This window comes from Gossypium hirsutum, chromosome A10 (genome assembly GCF_007990345.1).
Source record: "Gossypium hirsutum isolate 1008001.06 chromosome A10, Gossypium_hirsutum_v2.1, whole genome shotgun sequence".
Classification (NCBI taxonomy): domain Eukaryota; kingdom Viridiplantae; phylum Streptophyta; class Magnoliopsida; order Malvales; family Malvaceae; genus Gossypium; species Gossypium hirsutum.
The window spans coordinates 94282556-94293657 of NC_053433.1; the positions used below are offsets into that span (position 1 = coordinate 94282556).

At 32.6% G+C, this 11102-nt stretch overlaps 2 protein-coding genes and 1 non-coding gene across 5 annotated transcripts; 1 reads left to right on the forward strand and 2 right to left on the reverse strand.

The window, feature by feature from the left end:
* Positions 1–2850: 2850 nt before the first annotated feature.
* LOC107920157 (E3 ubiquitin-protein ligase Topors) lies at positions 2851–5293 on the forward strand. Of its 3 annotated transcripts, none has more exons than XM_016849697.2 (5): positions 2851–3440; positions 3552–3689; positions 3763–3820; positions 3973–4244; positions 4327–5293. In XM_016849697.2, the coding sequence occupies exons 1-5, from the start codon at positions 3088–3090 to the stop codon at positions 4385–4387; spliced, it is 882 nt and encodes a 293-aa protein (XP_016705186.1). In that variant the 5' UTR covers positions 2851–3087; the 3' UTR covers positions 4388–5293. The 3 variants fall into 3 exon arrangements, with proteins under 3 accessions (XP_016705186.1, XP_016705187.1, XP_016705188.1); XM_016849698.2 differs by having other exon boundaries at positions 4371–4945; XM_016849699.2 differs by having other exon boundaries at positions 4374–4945.
* On the reverse strand, positions 4894–8904 carry LOC107920155 (probable serine/threonine-protein phosphatase 2A regulatory subunit B'' subunit TON2). The gene is made up of 12 exons (XM_016849696.2): positions 8534–8904; positions 7905–7996; positions 7747–7809; positions 7558–7656; positions 7261–7419; positions 6954–7025; positions 6682–6814; positions 6503–6567; positions 6323–6398; positions 6022–6123; positions 5608–5800; positions 4894–5290 (listed from the first exon to the last, which is right to left on the reverse strand). Exons 1-12 carry the CDS (start codon positions 8673–8675, stop codon positions 5050–5052), a joined length of 1437 nt encoding a protein of 478 aa, XP_016705185.1. The 5' UTR covers positions 8676–8904; the 3' UTR covers positions 4894–5049.
* Positions 5375–5492, reverse strand: LOC121208823 (small nucleolar RNA snoR104). Its single transcript, XR_005903947.1, has one exon. It is a non-coding gene; the product is annotated as a small nucleolar RNA snoR104 (small nucleolar RNA).
* Positions 8905–11102: the final 2198 nt, after the last annotated feature.

Here is an 11102-nt window from a genome sequence, read left to right on the forward strand (position 1 = left end):
AAACGATGAGCATAAAGACGCTGCTTCATATGCAGCTTGCTTGTTAGAGTTTTCGACATACATATTTGTTCTAGCCTCTTCCATAATGCAGTAGCGGTCTTCTCTTTCATCACATCCTACAAAATTTCGTTGGACAAATGCAGATGTAATTGTGTTAACGCCTTTTGATCCTTACGCTTCTTCTCTTCATCTGTTAATGTCGAAGGAATCTTATCTATCCCTAGCAGGGCATCCTCCAGATCCATCTGTGCAAAAACTGCTTGCATCTTAATCAGCCACAACGTAAATCTAGTGTTGCAATCTAACAGCGAAATTTCATACTTCAAAGACGCTATTATTGTGATCGAGATGAACTACCCAGAAGCTCTGATACCAATTTGTGAAAATAAAATAAAATAAAATAAAGAACACACAAAATTTTACGTGGAAACCCTTTCGGGAAAAAACCACGGGCAGAGTAGAAGAAAATTTACTATGTCGAATTTGAATAAATACAAGAGGAATAGACTATGTCTATTTATAGGCTTGTAAAGCCATATTTTAGTAAGACTGTAACACTTTATTCTAATCAATATAAAATAGATGGAGTTTAAATAAGGTTTAAAAAACCTTATTCTAAAATAAAATAAAAGAAGTGTAGTTCTATATGGAGTTTACTTTTATTTTATTTTACCATTGTATTTTATTTAAATAAGGATTCGGGTCCTTTAATTCTAACAGTGCATCGAAGTAGTTGTTTCTATATTCCATTTGCGCTGAATATAGTTACTATTGCGACTCTTTGGTGAGTTATGTTATGATTATTAACTGGTGTTAGTAGTTCATATCTATATGCTAAGAATGAGTTACATCTTATCCTTGATTGCATTATAAAACCAGTCCAAATATCCCAGTAGTGTAAGAATATTGCTCTATATATCAAATAGTTTTTATTCTAAATTGTTAGTAACTCATAACTAAATATATTTTGCTGATGAGTAGCTCATATCCATATATAAAAAATGATTTATATATTTATCCCCAAACAAATTATGCTTAAAGGTAATCAAGAGAAGCTTTATATGATAATGAGAAATTAAAAATATAAACTTCACAAAACAAGAAGCTCATCAATGAAAATAGAGAGAAAGATGAAGTAATATGAGTGACTAATATCAATAGTGATATGAACTTTTATGTAACAGATTGGGTTCAATCCAAAGGCAATAATTTTAGTTCAGAGCAATGGAATTTCATCATGCAACATCAAAAACTTAATCTGTTAGATTTCATTATAGCATAGGAAGAAGAGAACTTGTATCTTGCTTCATTAAAATAGGATTCTTTTGTATCTTGCTTCATTAAAATAGGATTCTTTTGGGCTATCTTAATAAAATTTTAACATTGGAATTTTGTTAAAGGTTTCCTGATGAAGGGAGAAGAGATAAAAAGAAAGGGAGAAGAAGATATTGAAAATAAACAAATAAAAAGAGAATAAAAGAAAAAGAATGAAATTTGTTTTAGTTGTATAATTTGACAAAAGAATTTGTATGAATAGATTGCATTAATGTGCCACATTAACTTCTTGTTACACTTTTTAACGAGATTTAACAGTTGAGTGATCATAACGTAATAAATAATCTTAATGATTATATTATAATTATTTAAAATATGACTTGAGCAAATTACCTTAAATATCTAGAATAACACATTAGATAACAAGTGTTTATTTGAGATTGACCTAAAATGATATATATTTTAAAATTTAATCAGTAAACATTTTGGGCTATTTGAATCCAAAATGTATATATATGATAATAAAAAATAGGTTTAAATCATAAAATGGTACTTAAACTATTTTTTTTTTCAAGTTTCTATTTAAACTTTTTTTTTTGGTCGACTGATACCTAAACTATACCACAAAATGGTACCTAAACTATATCTTTTTTTCAAGTTGGTATTTCAACTTTTTTTTTGGACAAGTGATACCTAAATTATACCACAAAATGGTACCTAAACTATAAATCTTTTTCCTAGGTTTAGCTAAACATTTTTTTTTGGTTACAAGTGATACATAAAGTATACTCCAATACCCAAAGTAGTACTTAAATTATACTCAATTATCCAAATTATTTCAGTAGTTAAAAAAACCCTCTTAGCCAATTATTTTGTGACACATGGTACTACAAAGTTCCCAAAAAAGTTAATTATTATTTCCAAAATTTGTAAACATATTTATCTCTTTTGTTCTTCACTGAAGAAATCTGATTTTGAAAAAAAATCAAGAACTCATCGCAAAACTCATTGAAACGTAGTTGATGACAAAACCCAGATTTCAGTGAGTTTCTTCTCCATTTTTAAACCTCAATCAAAACTTGTCTATTATTTTTCTTAAAAATAATTTTTTTTGTTTTTTTCTATATATTTTGTATAAAATAGTTAATGCTATATGAATCTCTATAATGAAAAAAATTCAGATAAAGAGTGAAAACCTAATATTGGGCAGAAACTGGGTAGAAAAAAATTAAAAGGGAAAAAAAGAATTTTAGGGAGAGATTACAAGGAATTGAAATTTTTTAATTTAATTCAATTTAATATTTTTATAATTTAATTTAATTATATTCTTTGAATTTTATTTTAATATAAAGTATCACGTGTCACAAAATGATTGGTTAAAATATTTTTGTTTAACAATTGAGTAATTTGGGTAATGAAGTATAATTTAGGCATCATGTTGGGTAAGGAAGTATAGTTTAAGTAGCACTTGTGATCATAAAAATGTTTATGTACCAACTTAAGAAAAATGTATAGTTTAAGTATTATTTCGGATAACGAACTATAATTTAGGTACCACTTATGATAAAACAAAGTTTAGTGAGAAAAAAAAGAGAGTAAAGAATCATATTATGATTTAAGCCTAAAAGATGATATAGGCACCAAATTGAATTCTAAAGCTAATGTGAGGTGACAATATTGTATTATCCCTATATATTTTTTGGAGTTTCGTTTGATATCTATTATCGACTCACGACGGCAACACCGCCTTTCAGCGACAACATAAAAATTCGTGATCTAAAGACCAACTTCTTTTCTCTTCTCTTTCCTCAAATGGATTCACCCTCGTCTTCACCGAAACCATTGGGGAAATCGGACATCCAGAGATTCATACGAAGAGTAATTTGTCCGGCCATCGTCGACGAAACATGTCCCATATGCTTGAGAACCATCGACATTCCTGGAGCGGCAGTTCTCACCGTTTGTTTCCACGCTTACTGCTTGGACTGCATCCGCAAGTGGAGCGATTTGAAGAGGAATTGCCCTCTCTGCAATTCCACCTTCGATTCTTGGTTCTACAAAATCGATCTCTCCTCTCTAAGATACCTCAAACAGCAGTTACCTGCTATCTCTGACTGCAAATCGGCTATTCCACGACCTCGGTTCACCGTATCTGATCGTCGACGGTGAATTTTCTTTTTTGATTAACGATTATCTGAGTCTTTAACTGTAAGTCGAATAAAAGAATTGATTGTTTAGGTTATTCCTTTTTTTTTTCTTTTTAATTATTTGGTTAGGATCATCGAAAGGACCAGAAGAGAAATAAACGATGTTAACCGGAGAACGAGACCGTTGCCTTGGCGGCGATCTTTTGGGCGACCTGGGACTGTGTCGCCTCTTGTTATCGCCGAAAGGAAGCTTCAATGGCGTGCCAGGTACCTTATGAAGACCCAATTTAGTTATATTTGCTTAATTCTAAGATTTTGGCTGATAGGGTTTCTCTTGCAGTGTGTATAACCGACGGCTGCAAGCTGTGCCTATATATCATGGTAATGGTTTTCAGCAGGTAGGTTTACCTGGTTTAGTTCTTTGAAGGTTTGCATTTTTTTTTTCCATATATTTGAAATGTGACGAATATGGATGACATAAATCAGTGGATTTGATTAGCAAGGAAGGGTTATTTTGCATCATTTTGATGCTTTCTCTCTTTGCTTTCAGAATGTTCCTAGGATTAGGAATGATTTTGAGAAAGAGAAACTACTGCAAAGAATAGAACCATGGATTCAAAGGGAGCTTGAGGCTATCCTTGGAGATCCAGATCCATCAATCATTCTTCATGTTGTGTCCTCGCTTCTCTTCTCTAGACATGAAGGAAAGCATGATGACTCTTCCGCCTCTTCGACACAGCTCAGTTTTGTCAATGACAACTTTCTTGCTTCTTTGGAACCTTTTTTACACGACCAAACCAACATGTTTTGGCATGAACTCAGGTGAGTTATACACCTTTTCTTTTTTGGTTTGCTTGAAGATTTCCTTTTCTGTTATTATTAAACTTTTAGAAATGTACACCAGATGCTTTGTGGAGAGTCCACTTACCATGGAAACTTATGATGCAGTAGTTGAGTATAGATAGATGGAGTAGCGGCGCTTAGCCGAGTTGCATATTATTTTAACTGTCTACCCACTATATCTGTGGCGTTAGAGATCAGTTCCTTCAGAGCTTGTTATCCTCGATAGTCTGGTGATGGCTGCACTATCAGTTGTTAAGCCATCAGGTAAAATGGCACAGCTTAGAGATTGAAGGATTTAATCAAATTCTGAAGCTAGGATTTAACTGATGAAAGAAAAAAGTGCTCAGTACTATCAAATTGCTTAAAGTTGAGAGATCCAAGTAGGGGCTTTGGTAGCCGTCGAATAAGTAGAGCGGAGCAGATTAAACACGTCAGCTGGAGTTGCAAGCCAGCCAGGTGGCAACCAACATTCTTGTAATAGCCGTCAGATAAGTAGAGCCGGGCGCCGACCAACAGATTCTTGTAAATGTTTGCTTGGATCATATTTTGATTTTATATCATTTGACGTTCCCTTGGGCATGATTTGTGCAATGATCAAAGTAATTTATACAATTTATCGGAAAATATGTATTTAATGCAATAGATTGAAATTTGAAGAGGAGTTACAGAGTTTGTGACAACTTTCCAGAGCATAAATCTTACAAGCTTTGCAACAAAATAATACATCTTGCAAGAAGAACAAGTACCTTGGATAAAAGAAGCAGCAGTTTGATCAAATATGCAATCATGATTCTTCCTCTGGCTCCTCTTCTTCTTGAAGAAGGTTCTCTCTGTTATCATGTGCCCAAAATCCGCGCACATCTATGAGCATGCTGGCCACAGTCCCACCCTGCTTACAAGCTAGGAGGTCAGCCAACGTAATCCTCAATGGATCGGCTGGCTTTACCATATCCCATATTTCATCCCGAACATCTTCGATACACAATTCGTAGTTGCCCCCTTCAATCCATTTCTGGTGTACATCTCTGTTTCAAGGATCCAATGAGTTCTTTCAGTTGATGACATTATTATAATGGTGGTAAATGTAAATCAACAAGTGTTTTCATCATTCATGTCTCTGTAGATATGAGGCTTGTAGAAACTAGCTCAAGTGCTACAAGCAGGAAAATACAGAATTTTATGTAGGAAGGTTGTATCAGGCAACATCTCATCTCTGTAATGCTCCCCTTCTTCGCTTCCATTTTTTTCGAGATATGCTCGATTGCTCAAATCACATAATATAGGTCAGAACCATGATAGTCAAAATAAAACTTCAATTATGAATATATGAAGAGGCCATTACCTGAAAAGAGAATGAATATCTGCTGTTGTGAGGAATCCCCTACCATTAAGATCAAGACAACGGAACAAATATGTTAACCCTTCTGGAGTATCTTTATTCTCAAGGGCCAGAACAAAGTCAAGAAAACTGTCGAAGTCCATCTCTCGATTACTTCCAGCACCAATTTTGCAACGTCGGACATGCTCATCAAATACTATTGAAAGCATAAGAAATCGAAAAAATGAGAACTCAAATTGGAATAAAAAATAGTAGAAAGAATACAACTTCGTAATAGAAGAGGATGATATATGATTGGTTTACTAACAGTCCAAGTCCACCTCTAATTTTGTTTTGAAAGACGTTGGAAGTAACAACCATGCTTACAAATCAAACGCAAAATCACAGTAAAAAGGAAACAATAGTGTTATATTCTACCTCTTTCGATGAAAATTTCAGTTAGAGTTCCATCCGCATATTCTTTAAGCTCCTGCTTGCTCAGTGTTCCATTCATATCTTTATCGAGGGCAAGAAACATATCTAGGAGAAGAATAGGTATGCAGTTAGTACATCATTGCATCATATTTCTCACGTAATTATTTACATAAGCAGTTTTCAGACCTCAGAATGGTAAGAGTAAGATTAAGATCCACTAGACAATCAGGTTCAAAGGAGAGGAAAACAAAAACGACAAAAAACTCTTTGTCTCTAAAGAAATTGAATATGCCAAAGTACACACCACATATACGTTGTGCAGAAGTCAAGGAAAACCAATTTTCAGCTTGCTCAGTGTCAGTGACTTCTTCCTCACTTTCCTGCACAAAAGTTTAATGAAGGAACGAGAAAATAACTTAAATAGTTATCAAAACTAGGCATAAGAGAATTGTGTATCTATGAGATATAATCATCAATAATGTACCTGATGTAGTTCCATTAATTCCTGGAGACAGTTACTAAGCAGCACCTTTTTTATGCAGGCCTTTCCTGTGAAAAAATATGAAATGTTAACTATTTGAACACATCATGATGGAAGCACTAAAACTAGTTACTGATAAGATATCAACTAGATGTTGGTAAAGGTATTTTGGTTACGCAGACCTCGTCTATGAGGATCACAAAAGAAAGAGAATTTATGTGCAGCTATGCGACAGTACATTTGAACAAAGGCTGCAGGCATATCCCGTAGTTGTGCCAGGTTAGGAATAAGACCACGAATGTAGGCCTCCATTTCCTATAAAAATAATTGTTCTTAAACATGAGAAATGGTGAAAAACAAACAGGTGCTGGAGTGGTAGTCAATCAGAAAAGAGATCACATGGTGAAAAGATAATTTAAATACTTCAAAGCTTGAAGACGCAAAGACTCCTTACATGAGGTTGAAGGAAACCATCTGAATCCTCATCAAGCTCGCTCATATCAATTCTGGCCTGTGTAAGAGAAACCTGAAGAACAATGAAGAATTAACAGAAGTCAAGGAACCACTTTCTCAACAAAAATAAATTAAAATGCAAAAGTAGATGATATCTAAGTTTCTTGAAACATCATGATTGTAGGACTGACATCGTTAGTCAACAAAGCAACAATCAATAATGGACTGATCCTAAGACTTGCGCATGATTGAGATAGACTGCAAAGTATAATAACAATCAGGAACATTCTTTAACATCAAAGACTCACAGTGCGCATCACATAAAGATAGAAGGGCAAGATGGCTATTCTTCCTGATTCATCTTTCTCAAACTTCATGAAGTTTGATGGGCTGAAAAAGCGGCGACATTTTGGACCTATTTGTTCTGTACAAACGGAGGCAATGTGGCAAAAATCTTCATAATTCATCTGCAAATCGAGAAAATGAGTCAAGCTATGAATTCAGCTGAGACAAGGATAGTCACAATTATGAACAACAAACTAAAAGCAGCCTAGCAGTTTCAATTCTTTGAACAGATGGAGATTATGATGACTAAGAATATAAACCTTTTCAGCACCAGTGGCATCATCAATGACACAATTTTCTCTTAAGCAAACCCACATGGCGTCCAGATCATCAGCATTTAGTAGAAGATCAGATTGCTTCTGTAATTCAGAATTAAGAATGTGAGTGATGATTAAATGGACCAGTAGGCAGTTCAGGACCAACACAATCAAAGAAAGCAGCAATTTTACCTTTAGAAAACGATATTTTGCTAATTTCTGAACCCTATGACTGATGGATCCTTCCTCAGGTTTCTGAACCAAGCAAAAGCAAAAACAAAAAGAAGAATTAGTTCGAGGTAATAAGGGATTTTAAGAGTAATGCAGCTGCGGATAATTTTGACACATGCCTTCTTATAGAAACTTGGTATTGTACCAGCTTCAGCGCTTTTCTGTTGCTTTTCTTTAAATATATCAAGCAAGATCCTCTTTGTTTCAAGCTCTAAAAAAGGATTAAAGCAACACAAAAAATCAGAAATCTTAATGAGGAAACAAACATTGATTTTAATGATTAAATAAACGTACTCATATCCGCAATTCAACAGAAAGCCAAACATCTCAGCAGACAAGCATCACGAATTAATGCATATATGACCAATTTAGATATCAGCAAGTTATAATTGCCCTCCTACAAAGCTTGTAAGAAGAAAAGATCCAGTTCCTAATCTTTCCCAAAGACATAAGCTTGCACGAATAAATATAAATAAAATTCAAATTACACGAATTCCCTATATGTGCTTATCAATTCACACTCAAGATTAACCTAGTTATCAGGTTCATTACTTATCATCTTAAACAATAGGCTTCTACTTCCACAGTTTAGCAGAATTTTAAAATTCTAAACACCACCAGTTAAACAAATTTCAGTAAGAAAGACCCTTAAAGTTATAGCCTAAGTCTAAATTAATCAAAATTAAGCTTAAGAAATAGAATTTTGGATATCATCAAGAAATGAAAGGAAGAGAGAAGAGATACGGACCCATTAAGGCTTCGGATCCGAGTCCGGCACCGGATCCGATGTACCGGCGAAGATTTCGAACCCAAAGCATCGACGAAACCGGTGGGATCTTTCGTTGAGTGGCCGCTTCGTGGCTCTCGCCATCACTGGACCCACTATACATGGTCGAGTTGCACCTATCTAGCAATACTAGTCGACTCAAACCAGTTCAATTTCGGTGTAAATTTTTAATTTTCTGAATAAAAAACCCTAGATCTTCAGTTTCACTGATATGTGAAACAATTGATTTGGTAGAGAAAAGTGTTTCCCCTTTTGTTTCCAAGACGCTTTTTGAAAATTATTTGGAGAAATTATAAGGGCATCTCTTAGATTTTCTATATTATAAATTTTACCCAAAAGTTTCTGAAATGTTGCTTTTGTCCCTTAAGATTTTAAGGGCGTGTTTGGTGAGAATTTGCAGGTTTTCAAATTTTAAAAAATCAATTTACTTGTTTGGTAAATATGTTTGGGGAATTTCAAGTTTTATGAGTAATTTTAATAGGGAATTTCGTAGTCCAATTTCCTTTCTTAAATTTCATCTAGTGATTTTTTAAAAAAAAATTTATAATTTTATTTGATTAATACACATGGTCCCATGATAAAAAACTTAAATTTTAAAAATTATTTTTGTTTAATACTAAATTTATTTTTAAAATTTTATTTTATTAAAACTATTTATAAAATTTTAAGTATTTAATGATATTCATATTAAATATATATTTTATATTATTTATTTTTAATATAATTATTCATAATTATTTTTTAATTTGTAAAATTTCAATAACCTAATTTTTACTAAATCAATTATTTTTTTGAATTAAACAATTATAAATAGACGGATTCCAAAATAAAAATATTTTAAAAATCTAAAAAAATTAGAAATCTTTATTCAAATACACTCTAAGTTATTTTTTTAAAGAAAAATTACCTTGTTAAAAATCTCTTCTTGTCCAACTCAAGTAAAATCCAATAAATCACAATCATCGTATGGATGGAATTTGTTGAAGGGCTATATCTATTGGGACCTCTTAAAACTTCTTTAAAATTTCACATATAATTTTTAGAGAGAACAAAAGCTTTAGGAAAGTAAATTGTTAGCACCAAACTCTCCCTCTCTCCTATTTAATATTCCTCATAATCTAGGTGTTGTTCGATAAACTAAAAAAAGTAAGTGTTGAGCTTGAGTTATAAATTTTATTTGGTATATTTCTTAAAATTAAGTACAAAATATTATTAGACTATTTGATAAATGCAATTTTTAAAATCTTATTAAGTGATAAGCAGCTCCTTATCTATGTATCATTTTCCACGCTTCTTCATTACAAATTCTATCATTTACCTTTTATTATGGATTACCAAATGTGCTTAAAAAATTAATTTTGTAACATCCCAAAATAGGGCCTAAATGGAACAGTGGTTGCAAAACCACGAATCCGAGATAAAAAAATTTATTCCGATTAATTTTTATAATTTACCGAGTGATTAGATGCATGTGTTAGAGTATAGATGGAAAATTTTATAGATAGCATGCTTAATCTGTCTACTAGGGCTTAATTGCAAAAGTTGATAAATATGAGTTTTAGATGCTAAAGGATTAAATTGAAGAGTATAATTGAAGTAGAGGTCCTTAAATGGTAATTAGACCATTAGGTTTTCACGGAAAAAAATGGACATACATAGATAAAAATAACTAAAGTTTTAATGAAGGGTATTTTAGTCATTTGGTAATTAAAAGATTAAAAAAAAGGGAAAAAGATGGCAAAATGTGCCCATATTCTTCATTAGACCGAAATTTCAAGGGTTCTTCATAGCTAGGGTTTTGTCAAGCTTCCAAGCTTCATAGTAAGTGATTCCAAGCCTCGTTTTTAATGTTATTTAAGTTTTTGAAGTCCCGGTAACTTGATTTAGCTTATTCTAGCAAAAATTTAACCTAGGGTTCATATTTGGAAAAATACTCGTAAGTGAAATGTGTTTATTTTGATGTTTTATGGTAGAATATGAAGCTTGAAATTATGTTAAACGACTTGAGCTAAGCGATTTTAAGCGAAAACGAGTAAAACGACATAATCGGTAAAGATACCTAATGGTCATAAGTACATGTTAGAGTGCGAATTTGATGTTGCCGTAGGTAAATAAATGATCAGCATGTCATAAAACATAAGAATTAGGGATAAAGTTTCATTTTCGAGCATGTAAAAGTTTATGGGCAAAATCATAATTTTGCCAAAGTTAGAGTTAAGGATTGTTTTGATAAATGTGAATGTTAAATAAGTTAAATTTGCTATTATAGATCAAGAAGAACGAAATTCGGGGTTAGACCGAGGAAAGAAAAAGGTTGAGGACTAAATCAAAATATTTGATCGTATTTTGTATCGAGGTAAGTTTGCGGTAAATAAATGCAATGTTTTATTATTTATAATTAATGATGTTATTTTTCAGCATCTATATATTTATTTTGTAAATTTATTCCTTGATGATTCAAGTAAGAATTGTCAGAGAAATGATACTTAAAAGTTCCCAGTTGAACCTTAGGAATGTGTAGGATACAAAT

Coding starts and splice junctions, on each gene's coding strand:
- LOC107920157 (XM_016849697.2), top strand. CDS start 3,088: ATGGATTCACCCTCGTCTTCACCGAAACCATTGGGGAAATCGGACATC. Junction 3,690..3,762: donor AAGCTTCAATGGCGTGCCAG/GTACCTTATGAA, acceptor TTTCTCTTGCAG/TGTGTATAACCGACGGCTGC. Junction 4,245..4,326: donor ATGTTTTGGCATGAACTCAG/GTGAGTTATACA, acceptor AATGTACACCAG/ATGCTTTGTGGAGAGTCCAC.
- LOC107920155 (XM_016849696.2), bottom strand. CDS start 8,675: ATGTATAGTGGGTCCAGTGATGGCGAGAGCCACGAAGCGGCCACTCAA. Junction 7,997..8,533: donor CGGATCCGAAGCCTTAATGG/GTCCGTATCTCT, acceptor ATCCTTTTTTAG/AGCTTGAAACAAAGAGGATC. Junction 5,801..6,021: donor TGAAATTTTCATCGAAAGAG/GTAGAATATAAC, acceptor TGCTTTCAATAG/TATTTGATGAGCATGTCCGA.